This window comes from Opisthocomus hoazin, chromosome 1 (genome assembly GCF_030867145.1).
Source record: "Opisthocomus hoazin isolate bOpiHoa1 chromosome 1, bOpiHoa1.hap1, whole genome shotgun sequence".
In the NCBI taxonomy this organism is placed as follows: Eukaryota; Metazoa; Chordata; class Aves; order Opisthocomiformes; family Opisthocomidae; genus Opisthocomus; species Opisthocomus hoazin.
Genome location: NC_134414.1, coordinates 77,945,089 through 77,958,917, shown reverse-complemented (window position 1 = coordinate 77,958,917; position 13,829 = coordinate 77,945,089). Strand labels below are relative to the sequence as shown.

Below are 13,829 nucleotides of genomic sequence, written 5' to 3'. Positions count from 1 at the left end.
AGTGCTTTGGCATGCTGTGAACTTCAAGGCTTTTGCAGTCAAATTGTGAAGGTTGTGGTTAAAACTGGTCAGACCATTATTTGAATGCATTGATCTCTTTTTAAGCAATACATGGTGGGCAGGCTTGGAAAAGGGACAAAAATGGACCACGACTTACCAGTCAGCCACCAGCTTGTCCCTAGCAAAGTTCTTCCCAGTGGACCAGATTCCACCCTGCACGAAGTGTCACACATTTACAGGAGAAAGGATGCCCAAGATGCCCACCAGCTATGGAAAATGATGGGGCTTTGCTCTTTTGTGCCATTTAAAAAGCACATCCTCTTAAGCTTTTCCCTTGAGTGTAACCCATTTCCCTGTGGCAGTAAAATATGCAATCTCCTGGTGCTCTTACAGCCAGAATTAAGCAGAAGATCCATGCCATGAAAAGGAGAAAGAGGAAAAAAAATTAATTTTGTCCAGCAAGACATGCAGGAAGTCTCTGAGTAGCTTTTTGCTGGGGATGAAAGCACACAGTGACAGCGTGAAGCTGCTCCTTGGCCACAGGGGCTGGCAGAGCTGCATTGGACTACCAAGCGCAGCACCACTCCTACCAGCCAGCGCTAGCGTGGCTAAATGCATTTAGCCATAGATTTAATTAGGAGAACAAACAGACCAACACTCAGCTGCCAACACTTCAGGAATGTTCACAATGTAATTGTCTGGAAACATATTTTCTAATTCATGTGCCAAAAAATCTTTAAACACTCAACACTGAGCTGTTAAGTTGCAGTCCTGTCTCTTGTTTGGCAGGGAACGGGCTGAGTTCCCTTCGTTTGTAAAGCGGCTGCATAAAAGAAAGATTGATGGTAAACCTTGGCAGGAACTTTCTTGCAAGAAGTTTCTTTCTCTGGTGATAAACCTCTGATAATCTATTCACAGGCAAACTGTGTACTGGCCCCATGTCTCCCACCTTGATGTGAATGAAAAACTGGCCAGTAAGTACCCAAATATGCTTCTGCTCAGAAAAAAATGGATACCAAAATACATACTGAAAGATACAACACACCCTGCCTTGGTCTCTAGTCTGCAACCTTGCTAGGAGTTACCTGTTCAACCCAATGGCATCTTGCCTTTTCATGGACAACTCAGATTCAGTATCCATGACCTCCTACAACAGCAAGCCCTACAAAAACTTGCCTAGTCTCTGTATTTTGTATGCTTATTTTTATATTTATATTTTTTAATACTTTGCATGCCTAGCAAGGGCACAGCTCTTTTGGTTCAAGGTGACTTTCATGTTAGATCAATGAATACAACAGGAAAGAATAAACAGGCAGCACCTGTGGGTGGTGAATGAATGCAGTGTATGTGAAAAGGCTTTCAGAGCAAAGCCAGGCTCTGCAGACAGGCAGATAAGAAGAAGAAGAATGGTAGAAACAAGGCAAAACATTTTCAGCTGTATTTCCCATCTGTATTCACCACATATTGCCTGAATTCACTCTCCACACACGTTTCCTGGTAAAAGGTTTGGTTTTCCATTTTAGCCGTGAAAAGTGAGTAGATTCACAGTACGTTGTATCAGAAAGCGCATGGGGAGATGGCAGTTCTACGAATTGCCAGTATGTCATGAGACCATTCTCCCCCTGAAATCCCCCATCCTGTTCCTATTAAACACAGTCTCCCTTCGCCTCAGCAAGCCGGGACACCAACGTCCCAAAGACAGCAGGGCCCCGCACCGCAGAGCCAGGCAGTAGCTCCGGCCAGCCCAGTACCACGCACTGTGCCACCTGCAGCTCCGAGTAGGTGCTAACAGGACAATCCGAGGAGGACACGCTGTCAGTGATTTACTCTGAGGAGGACACTGAGCTCCACAAGTCAGCGTCCACAAGTATTTATCACTCACAGCTGAGCCGGGTTTTGTTTCCAAGCACAGGCAGCCAAGCTCTGCTCAAACTCCCAGCCTACGACCAGCTCTGTGGCTCCAGTAGCGTGGGTGGGTCCTTAACCAACACAGGCTGCGCATTGCTGGGGCTGATCAATGCAGGCTCAGTGCTGCCAACAGCCACCTTCGTGTGGCTTCTGCCCGACCTGGGCAGTGGCAAAGCTGTTTGCAGAAGAAATCTGACTGGAAAGATTAGAAAGATAAGGGGGAGAAGCAAAAAAAATGTAACGTATAGGTGAAGTCATGGTGCCATGCCGTGAACTCAAACTACATTCCAGGTTAGGGAGAGCTTGTCTGGAGCTTGTGAACTCCTGGGAACAAAGCTTGGTGCAGATTTGAAGAAGTCTGGCCAATTCTGTGTCTTTACAGCAAAACCAGGGAAGATCTGCCAGACTGTTCAGGGTAGCATTGAGTTTTAGAGCTCAGCTGAGCCTGAAACTCATGGCTTACCTCAGGGAAACTAAAGGTGTTGGAATTAGCCACAGGCCTAAAACCAAAAGCCTTCCATCTAATCCTGTCTTAACCATTCCTGCGAAATTCAAGAACAGTGATTATTTTTTAAACTACTGAAACGAAGGACAATAGTCCCAATGCAATGTCAGAGAACAACCACTCAGATGCTGGGGAATAAATGTGTCAATGAGATCAAAGGCAAGCTCTAGGCATAAAAAAAGACCACCTTGGCAAATGAGGCCCTGTAACACATCACCATGGTTCTTTTTATGCTGAGCCATGCAATAGTTGCCTGGAAAATCTTGTATACCTGTCCCTAGCCATTTCTCTCCAGACAAAAGGCTATATCCAGAGGAAAAAGACAAGAGCAGTCTGAGGAAGAGTTCTAAAATATCCCTGTCTCTGCAGCTTCCCTGAAAACTATGGCATCCTCTGTCCTAAATCTCCATCCCGCTTCGACCTTCTTTCCTCTCTGCTGGAGACACAGGACTTAAAACAAAGACAAGGTGTGCAGGGATCTCCAGCCTCCAAATCACTGTCTGACACAGAGAAAACTCAGCTTACAATCATGAGACTGGGCTCAAGACCAGTACATGCTGTCGCATGTTGCAGCCCGTGTCCTGAATTTCCGCACATCTTTTCCACAAAAGCCTCCGGCAGCTGAAGGTCATGCGGAAAACAGGGAGGCAGAGAGGCAGCTGCAAGGATGCCACAGTGCTCGGATCTGAATTACCTGCAGAGGAAGCTGTCTGGAGCAGGGAATGTCACAGCAGATGGATGATTGCACCTTCTAAACCTGCTACAGGCAGGGCAGGGCAGCTTTCAGAGGAAGGGGTGGCACTGTCACTGCTGAGGCCCCAACTCTAAAAGCTGGTTGGAGTAGAAGATGAACTGGGCAGGTAGAGCTGGTGGTCACTTTAGGCCACAGATGTGTTTGTATTTGTTTGCTGCTAGCCCTTTCTTGCAGCCCTGCAATTAGAAGACTGAGCTTATGATGTGCTGAAATCAACCTTGGCACAGTTTTGCCCTTCAGTGTGTTTTCTGTTAAATTGGAACCTGGGTACTACTGCACCGGTTTGAGGTGCGTCTCTGCAGAAGTAGCAAGGCTTCGTCAGCAAACCTCAGCTTTGATGCTCATACTCTCCCATTTGTCAGCAGGAGGTGGTACAGGTGGCCCCAGATGCACTTGGAGCCATGTGAACATGTGGTTAAGAGCAGCTACATGATCTCTCTCGGTGTCGTTTATCAGAGGACCAAGCCCTTTGAAGCTCAGCTGTATTTATGCAGCGGTCAAGCCAGCAGTGTGCTTACTAGACAAGAGAGGAATCACAGAATCATAGAATCATTTAGGTCGGAAAAGACCTTTAAGATCATCAAGTCCAACCATAAGGAAACAGCCATGGAGGAGAAGATCCTATGCAGACCTGTGCAGGCTGAGTCAAAGTTTCCTCTACAAACTTTTTCCATGAAGCTGCCCTTTCACATGGAAGATAGGACATTGATCTGATTTCATGGTTCCACAATTGAGTAGGAGGTTACTGATGACTTTCTAAAGGAATTCAATCTCAAAAGCTTTTCCACTTCCTCCAGTTCTATCCGCTGGTCTCATAAAAGCCTGTACACTCATTTCCCCTTTCGTCCTTGCTTCCCTTGGACCTCAGAAGTTTCATGGCCACACGACCAATGTGACAGCTAACTGGCAGGTGTTCTGTTCTTAGGCCTTCCTCTTGCTCAGCTGAGCAGTCCAGTATAAAGTATCTTTTTTACCTTCTTACCACTGAATGCATGTCATGCTGAATGCCAGGGCCAAGTCCCAACCCCTGGGGTGCACAGTTTGATTCAGGATGACAAATACAGGTGGGGGTGAATATGACTTTTTTCTTTTTGTTTTTGTTTTGTAGGCTATCTTTCTTTTTCAAAAAGAAACAGAAACGTGAGTGTAAGTGAATAGGGCAAGTACCATCTCAGTGGCTGGAAAAGAATCACAGGAAAGAAGTCTGAGCATGGCCTTGCCCAGGCCCAAAGCCCACCACTGCCAACTTTGTATGTGGCAGTGCATGGAACCGGCAACCTGGATTTTCGGTGATCTGATTATGCTCTATTGACAGAACCTGAAATTAGGCCATACTGGTCAAGCTCAGCCATCTGGCAAGTCTAATTGAAAAATTCATCTTGTTGACAGACCACCGTAATAATAGTCGCCTCTTTAAAACAGATCCGTGGCAAGAAGAGAGCATATGAAAACATCACCTCCTGCACCGCTGCAGCATGGTGTGGAACTCGGGACAGACCTCATGTTGTACAGACGGACCAACATTCAAATGAAAAGAATAAATCATCCTGACAATTCCCAGGCTTGATACAAAGCAATGCAACAAAACGTTTAACGAACTCAGGTGGGAAAAAAGTCTTGTGGGCCGCAGCAGGGAAAATTAATAAATGCTGTCCCATGACAGGTGCTTCTTGTGGTCAGACTGCACACCCAGAAACGAACAGTGAAATGGATCCGTAATAACGAGTGAAAAGGGAACTCGTCCATCACCACCCACATCTCTACAATAAATCAATCTTTAAATGTAGCTTGTCTACAGGATCTACAGTGATTGATGGTCACCCTTTATGCAGAAGAGGAATTCGCCATTCAGACTACCTGTGCTGCCAGTTTTGATCCTGTGCTTCGTTAACATTCCCATTCACATTTCTCCCAAATTTGCATTGCACCCAGTGGAATACTAAGGTAAGTTTTCTTCAGCCATTTTTTCAGGGGCATCACCATCTCTGTCACTGTGGGGTGGCATACAGTCCATCTGCGCATACTTAACAATATGTGCATGCAGAATTGACCCACACTTCATGTTGTTCGTGTGCACATGTACAGCATCAAATACACAGTAGTCACAAGAGACAGAGGTGAGATGATCATGTCAATGCTGAACTAGTCTGACTGAGATGCATCTTCTTCTGCTAAAAACATGAGCTTGTAGACTCCAAAGTCGATGTGGTTGAAAGACATTCTTGGGGGAAAAGTAGATTTTCTGTTCAACAAACTTTTCCTCAAGATACCTTCTGTACCGAAATGTATAGGGCTCTTCCATTCACTGGTAGTGCCATTTCTTCCAGAAAACCAAAATGCTCATGTCCATGATATATTTCTTCCCAGCTATCCTGGCCTAAAATTTCATGGATGCTGTGGTATAATGATATCAGTTCCAACTTTTCCTCTAGCTAGAACAGATCCACAGTGACTTCCTATAACCAGGGGGTCCGTGTGTGTGCCCAGCTCCATTCTACAAGAGAAAACTCCAGAACGTCATGGCATAAGTAAGGAGCCTGAGCTGCAGAACAGAAGGTAGCATGAACTATCCAAATGGCAACTCCCAAGACAGACTATTTCAGAATTACAGTTTTTCCCAGGTTTGAGTCTTTCCCGAATCAGGCTAGGCAAAAATTTCAACACTCTCTCTCACATCCCATTGAAGTATCCTGCCTGCAAGGTCATTCCAGCTACAAAAACTCAGTAATTCTCCTTTACTAAATAAAAATATCTGTATGCCTTTTGTTGCTCCACACTGAGACAGAAACATCTATCAAAACCTCAGCAATTTCCCAAAACTGATAGCTCAGTGATCTCCTGGGTAGGAGTTATCTGCACAGAAGTGGATAGGATTTTCCAGGCCAAGTGTAGACCTGAAGTAGCTGGCTAGAGTAGGCAATAGCGATATGCCTAAAGGAAGCATCTGAGAGGAGAGGTCTAAAATGTATCTTCAAAGACTCTGTTTTCCTCCATTGACGATAGAAATGTAATTTTTTTTATACTCTCTCCTCAACGATGGCATCAGGCTATTCTCATTTCAGATTAATGGCTGTTAAAAATGTGAAGCACAGACAGAGTGGGGCTTGAGATTTTCATCTTGTTTGTATGCAGAAGCACAGCCAGTAAATTGAGCCCAAGAGAAGCAGGGTATTAGGCACAGTACTTTCAGTTCTCCTACGGCAGGGGACACCCATTCATCTGAAAATAATGTGGCACCTTCTCCTTCTTTGAGTGGCTCCTTGAGATTTGGTAACAAGCACCACAAGCAGCTCCAGGTGTTGTCCCCACACTGGCCTCAAGGGAGACTCTACCAGCTTTGCCATAAACCAGACGTGACCTTCCTGCATCTGTAAAATCAAACCAGAATATTTCGTCCACTCCATCATACTGGGAATTTACCTCACAAGAGGAAGGTACTACTAGCAACACAGAAAGACCTTTAGTGGGAGCTTGAGCATTTCATAGTGTTTGGGATGTCTTCTGTTCATTGCTTCGTTTCTTTTAGATTTCAGGGCCTAAATGTCAAGGTTCTCACCATGCTACCATGGTTACATTGTGCTAAGGGAAATATTTAGTGCTTGGAAGGAGTGGGCTGCATGAAGTAGAGACCCCTTGCCCAGAGAAGGCCCTTAGACTATCCGAGAAGCCGTATGGTAAAACGCCTGGGCTCCAGCCAGCCCCAGCTTAGAACAACCTTTCCTGAGCAGAGGAAAGGTCTCCTGTATTTCTCTCCCATTCATTTTGCCCCTGATGGATATTATTTCCCCACATAGCTATGCAAAAGCCTCCTTAAGAACATGCAGAAATCTGTGCTCCGCTGCAGAGCTGTCCCTGGCGTGCCGCAGCACTGTAGCTGTCCAGGCCTTGGAGTCCCCGGGCACAGCCATCACAGCCCCCCCGTCACTGCCATGCCAAGTCTGCACTAGCAGTCTTGTAAGGTGAAATTGTCTCTGTTACTCTTTGTTTAATCAGGCAGCAATCTTTAATATTCGCTAGTTCGTTCAGAAAGATATGTGGAATGTAATAATAAAGCAGTATTAATGTAAGAATAGTCTTCATCTGAGAAAGACATTTGAAAAGGAAAGAATCAAGGTGTAGAGGAGATAATAAAGACAAAGATCTGAAATTATTACTGCTACATCAAAGCAGAAGAATATCCTAGCAGTCAGGCCTGGTAATAGATGTGTCATGTATCTGGAACACAAAAAAGGGCTGTGATTAAATTGGCTACCATAAAAGCTGGAATTCACTGAACATAAATGTACCACTGGGTTACAACATATACATGTGTATACATTAATTGAGCGCCCTCTGTTTCTGTTTGGTTAAGTGTATCTTTTCAACTCCACTTCAAACGTAAAGATGAATACATACATCTGCCTGGAAATTGCACAGGTATCTAAAATCAAGCTTGTGAGAATCTTTAATGTCTGTTCACTTTGATACATCAAAGTACTAAGAATCAGTCTTCAACTCCCTAACAGAAAGCCCTAGACAAGCATACACTTGTGTCACTGCATCTCTACAAGTCACACTTTGATTGCAGTGAGGATCTTCAGTGCTAAACACACTACAGCCCCCCGACTGTGTGCCATTTCAAATGTCATGTCGTGGACAGTGAATATCACATTACATTTGTTAGACTGAGAAAATGAATCTTTATTTGGATTTTTTTTTCACTGGGTTCAGTCACCTATCCACTATTTAGGAGCTAAGAGTAGAGATGCTCCTAAATGTGTCTGGGTGCAATTCCTGCTTTCGCTTATAATGCCATAACACTGAAGCAATTCCTCCGCCTTCAGAATAGCACTGGTTTTATATCAAATGTCACAGAGAATAATTCAGCCCTCGGTCTAAGTCTGTGTTACCAAGAGGCTAGCCTTTGAAGGCAGAGCACCTCATCTGTGTTCTCACGGGACAGTCCCCATCAGTGGAAAAGCTTTAGGACAGATACACGTAAAATCAGCACCAGTGGAAAACTGGGTAAGCTCCCTGCAGCAGGTCTTCCTACAAGCCATACAGACTGAGTCTGTGAAAAAGGAGTTTTGGAAAAATGCATTTTGTAAGAAAGACCCCCAGTTAATAAACCAAACAGGTCTACTGCAAACAAAGGATACTCAGACAAACACAATTTTCCATTCTCTCTTCTCATATTGATACTTTTCAGCAGCACAGCTGAATCTCTGACACTGTTTCATACCTCCAAAGTAAGTCTGCAAAGTCATAAATAATTTAGCCTTAACTAGTCAGTTTATTTTTGATTCGAAGAATAAAATTTCACAGTTACAGGTGCTAAAAATCTGTCCTATCTGCAGCTTCATCCATTCCTCACAAGCTCCTTCATCATGGACCCTTAACATGGCTTCCTTTGCTTGGCACAGTGGTGCTGAGGTGGCTTTGCCAATCCTTGCTGCTCCGTGTTGACTCTGATAATTCTGGTGATGTTGCTTTTACCAGGCTCTGGAGACTCTCCTACAGCCAGACTGTGCAAGAAACAGGGGTGCTTCGGTGAGCTGGGAGTTGAAGCGCTTGGCAACTGCGGAGTTTGATGCCTTGATGAACGCCAGGATGATGACATGGAGAATGAAGATGCTAGGAGAGAACAGGTACTCTTTAGTGTAAGAAAATATTGACCCACCATGAGCTTGGACATAACAGTTCAGCACCCCCCAGTACACACCCTGAAATTTATCATGGAACAAATGGCTCCATGACTATGGCAGCAGAGCAATAGTCTTGGATAAAGAGGCTTTTCACTGCTTTCCTTTTTGTTTTCATCCTCAGAAGATCAAACCAGTCTGCTTTTTAAGTATTCACATTTACTAAGTTTGTAGCTGTTGTTATTCACATGTCAGCTGTTGTTCTTACTCTTCCTCAGGAATCATCTTCTAGCCACTGCAGGGGACAGGGTCCGGGCTACACGGACCTTCGTCTGACCCAGTACTGTGCCACTGAAAAGTCACCATATCAAATAAGACCACCAACTACTAGGCACCCTCCTGGCACAAAATGATGACAGTTGTAATGAATGAATGGCAAAAGACTTGGAAGCCAAAGAAAAAATGAAAGAGAATAAAATAGGAAGAAACAAAGTAAACAAAATCGCATGCTCTCTTTCACTTTGTATATTTCTTTAAGGAGGATTTTGGGGTTTTAAATGAGCATATAATAAACACTCATGTAGCAGAACACAAAACTGTGGGAGGCATCTGAAGAATAAACTTATGATACATGGGGTGGGGAAGGAACAGCACAGGCTGAGTACGCAGAGAGTACGAGACAGGAGTATGATTAGTTTTGGGAATGCTGATCATCCACAGCTACCACTGAAAACCCTGAAGCTGAGGGTTTGCAAATCAAAAGCATGCCTTTGGAAATTGTCTTTACATGCACAACATCAGCACTTGGATATAGGGAAGGAACTTTCTGGTGTTCTCGGGCAACCTAAGAGACAAGAATGTGGAGTTCTCCTGAATGAGGTTCAGAAATTTCTTGACAGTATTCTGTAAGCTGACAGTATCTGTCTGCAATACAAAAACATGGCTGGGCTAAAATACTGAAGGGTACTTGAGCCACACTGCTACCTCGAATAAAATGAAAGACACACTGTGAGGTGAGTGTTCTCCATCACACACAATTCACAAACTGTTTGTTTTCTTTACCCAGTGGACGTGCCCTCTGTGTACCTTCCCGAGATGTTGAAAGAAACCTTGCTGGCCTTGCTCTCAGAATCTGGACAGAAGTGCCCTTCCTCTCCCCTCTCAGACACCCCAACACCTGCCTCCTACACCAACGGAACGGCACTTTGTTCCCTGGCACATCTCCATGTTTCACTCTTTATGGGGAAAGAGACGGAAAGTTTAACACACTTTCCTCTGCCGATGAGCGGACTGCCCTGACAGAAGAGAGAGTCGTTTTGGCCAGGTGGTAACATGCTATCCACAGAAAACCAAAAGCTAAGTCTGGAGGGTGTTGGGGAGCCCTTGACACCACACAGCTGCAGTGAGTAACAGACGCAAGCATAGCTGAACTGACATGGACTGCTTATCAAACAAGCCATGACCAACAGGTGGGAACACTGCTTTGTTATGATAGCCTTCTCCAAACGCTGAATGAACTATCTGGAAAATGAGACTGGAAAACAAACGGGTGCTAAAAATGTGAAATCCTCCTGTGGGAAATCCAGCCAACCAATCCACTAGACTGCCAGGTGTCACAGCTGTTACACTCTTGAACCTGATTCAGAGGAACTAGATTTGCCACAGAAAAGGACAGAAAATTATCATTTCCAGAGATCTCCCACCTACCCCATATTGGCAGTTACAGTAATTATCAGTGTAATTGCTTCAAGTCACATCTCATTATAAATTAAAAAGGAGACTTGGGCTCTGTTAGCTATGATTTGCTACTGCATCAAGCAATGCAGTCCGTTACTGTCTATCATATCTGTACTTCACTCTGCATTGTTTTCTGATTTAGTTTTTTACTAGATCACCATGCTGCAAAACCAACAAGGAAATGAGGTGAAATGAACATTGATTTTAGGCATTACAGAACAGAGAGAGGACTAGAAAGACAGAAGAATTTTTCTGCAGAAGCAAATAAATGTTTTTTAAAGTATGTATAAATACAATTATTGCAATAACCAATGATAGAGTTAAGTATTTGTGATCTTGTTCATTCAAATAGTTTTATCTGAATTACCTACATAAAGATTCATTAGCCCACTAATAGTCAGTGGGAATTTTCCAGGACTTCATTCACTCTCTCATAAACATATAGAGCTAACTAACACAATAACAGCAGCAAGCATAAAAATTAAAATAATAATGTGTTAAAAAGAATAGTTCTGGAATAAATAAGACAAAATTACACATCAACACACTAATGAATACACTAAATAACTAACAAAATTACTCAATCTTTATTCAATTCTGTTAACGCTGTTTCCCTGACTGGGAACAGACAGAATGGGTTGTTGATTCCTCCTAATAATCAGGAATATTTTAGCTGAGCACAAACCAAACCACAAACATTCCCAAAATGCTCCATTAATTCAGGACCTACAGCTCTGTGGCAATATAAGGCCTCATGGAAATACAAGGCTTTGTCAACCACCTATGCAAGACCCATCTAGCTGAATCCACATTATCTTGGAGAGCAGAAAAATCCTTCTCTATATTGGGCAATGCTCATTCAAGTTCAGGAGAACTCATTTCCTCATATAACACATGAATGTACACATGAAGTCAGCAGAACCGTAGGAACAAGTGTTAACTAACACATGGACTAGTTACAAAACACAGCCCAATCAGATTATTAAAAATATGTATGTGTATCTGGAGAGTTCATAATAAGTGACAAGACAAACCTTTGGAAAGGAAATGTAGGAACTGCTGAAGGCACTAAATGCTTTAAACATATCACTCACATAGGGAAAAGTGTTGTGTATATATACGAGAAACAAGCCTTTACTTCAGGCAAACAGATCAGGACTATTGAGCTTTTTTGTAAGTTGAAAGAAATCTAAATTATTCAGGTATTTGATATTACAGGAAAAAGAGTATGTGGGAGGATTATGCATCTTTCAGATAAACCAGTTCCCAGTTTAACAGGCTGCTTTTGGAAATCTTGAAAAAAATTATAACCTAGTTACTGCAAAAGATATTTAGCTACCAAAGTTATTAGCTTTAACTGTTAATGATATTTTCAGGTATTCAAAACATTTCTCTGAGATTCTGACTCTATTTTTAAAATTCTGCCTTTTTATAAACAGTCATGAAATAATGAAGTATTGAAAACAACTACTTGGAAAGTCAGGTAAGGCATCACTCCGATGAACATTGGTGTGTCTGGTGTAATAAGGGCAACAACTGAGATTTCAGGGTTATGTAGGTGTCCAAAGAAGAAAACAGGATGTTTCAGCTCATAAGTATTTCATGAGTTTAGGTTCCTGACTTGAATATCCAGCCTTATTTATTATGACAACTCCATGAAGGGAAAGTGCATTGCTAGATACCTGGTATTTTTAATATCGGGTCCACAGAGACTAATCAATCTATTCATTAGAACAATAGAGCTTTCCAACACCTCACCCATGTTATTCAACACTTACTCATATCAGTATAGTTAAATATGACTACTTCAGAGGGTAAGTGTTAACCTGTATGTAGGTGAATCTCACAAATCTGATCCTCAGCACATACTGGACTGCCAAACATGGAGTATAAACTAATAGTTCATACTAGACCTGAACCTTGGGCGGAAGGAAAAAACAATGCCAGGCAAATTTGTTTGCTTTATTCTCTTCACTCTTTAAAATTAAATTCAGCATAAACACAGTTAAAATAGCCATGTAAGTCAGAGGTTAAGTAACACATTAGATACAATTTACAAAATTGTATACACAAAATGCTATGAAATCATTAGCATAGTTTAAAAATGGGACAAATATCTACACCCAAAGAGGGTAAATACACAACCATGTACAGAGATTGGATAAAGAGACATCTAATGAAACCCTGTGAGGATGACCGCATAGTCGTATTTAACATTTTTGTCTGCTCTCTGACTTTCCCTTCTGATAAAACACAGAAGGATATGTAAACGAAAATACATTTAAGCTAAAAAAAAAAGGCATGTCCAATGTCCATGGTGTCATAAGAAGGACACAGTGTACCCTCTTTAGCATGTTTGGCCTGCATACTACCTTGAAGTCTTGTCAGAGTCTTGATAGATTCCTATGAGATAATTTGGTAAGTCTAGGCAGGATTCAAATGTGTAGATAGCCACTGCTCCCATTTAATCTTTCCTTCAACCTGCATGGAATCAGTAACAGGACTTGCTGATCTTATTAGCATTATTTCACATTTACTCAGCATCTGCATCTCAAGATTTCCAAGAGGGAGGAGTCTGGGATAACTGAGCGTTTTCAGTGAATTGGTCCTACCTGTGGAAGCTCTGGTCTCTCACAGAGCTACAGGACAAGACCAGCACCTCTGCGCTCATATAATTCCAACCAGGCCACTCCTAAAATGCAGTGGGCACCATAATACCCATTATAAGCAATAAAAATAAAATTTGCAGACAATCTTTAACAGATGAGTGAGAATGTAGAAGGAAAGTTCAGACCAGCCAAATCAAGTTGATTGACAAGATGATGATTGAGTGAATCTATAATCCACTATTTCTGCAAGTAAATAACTAATGAGTGTGTTAGTACAAGGAGGTACAACTAGCAGGTATGGACAGTAGGATTTTTAAAATGAAGAGCTGACTGTGGCATGTAATGGCAGACCCACACTAGCCCAGGTCTCTACTGCGTGACATGGAGCATAGATACTGCTGTCAGCTTTAACTAAGCTAGCTCAGACACTAAAAGCAATTCAACCTTTGAAGCATTGCGCTCTATATGCAATAATTTAATGCCTGCAATATAGACATACCTTTAATCTAACAAGTAACAAGCAGTAGAGGGACTGGAATATATACTCTGCTTTTTAGCAGGTACCAAGGTTGGTGTTATTGCATCTTCACTGCTACTACAAATGTTAGGGAAATTAAGGTAGCATGTGCCTGAACATGCTTTATTTAGTTTTTTCCTTCGCTGTGGAAACACATGCTGAGAATGATCAGTGTGAA

The 13,829-nt window shown here is 42.6% G+C and overlaps 1 protein-coding gene across 1 annotated transcript in view; it reads right to left on the bottom strand.

Moving 5' to 3' along the window:
* Positions 1-8,529: 8,529 nt before the first annotated feature.
* VWA3B (von Willebrand factor A domain containing 3B) overlaps positions 8,530-13,829 on the bottom strand; it is a 77,237-nt gene continuing 71,937 nt past the window's right edge. Inside the window, exon 29 of the mRNA XM_009943900.2 lies at positions 8,530-8,780. Within this exon, the coding sequence (XP_009942202.2) occupies positions 8,542-8,780 (239 nt within the window). The 3' untranslated portion in view covers positions 8,530-8,541. The remainder of the gene's footprint in view (positions 8,781-13,829) is intronic.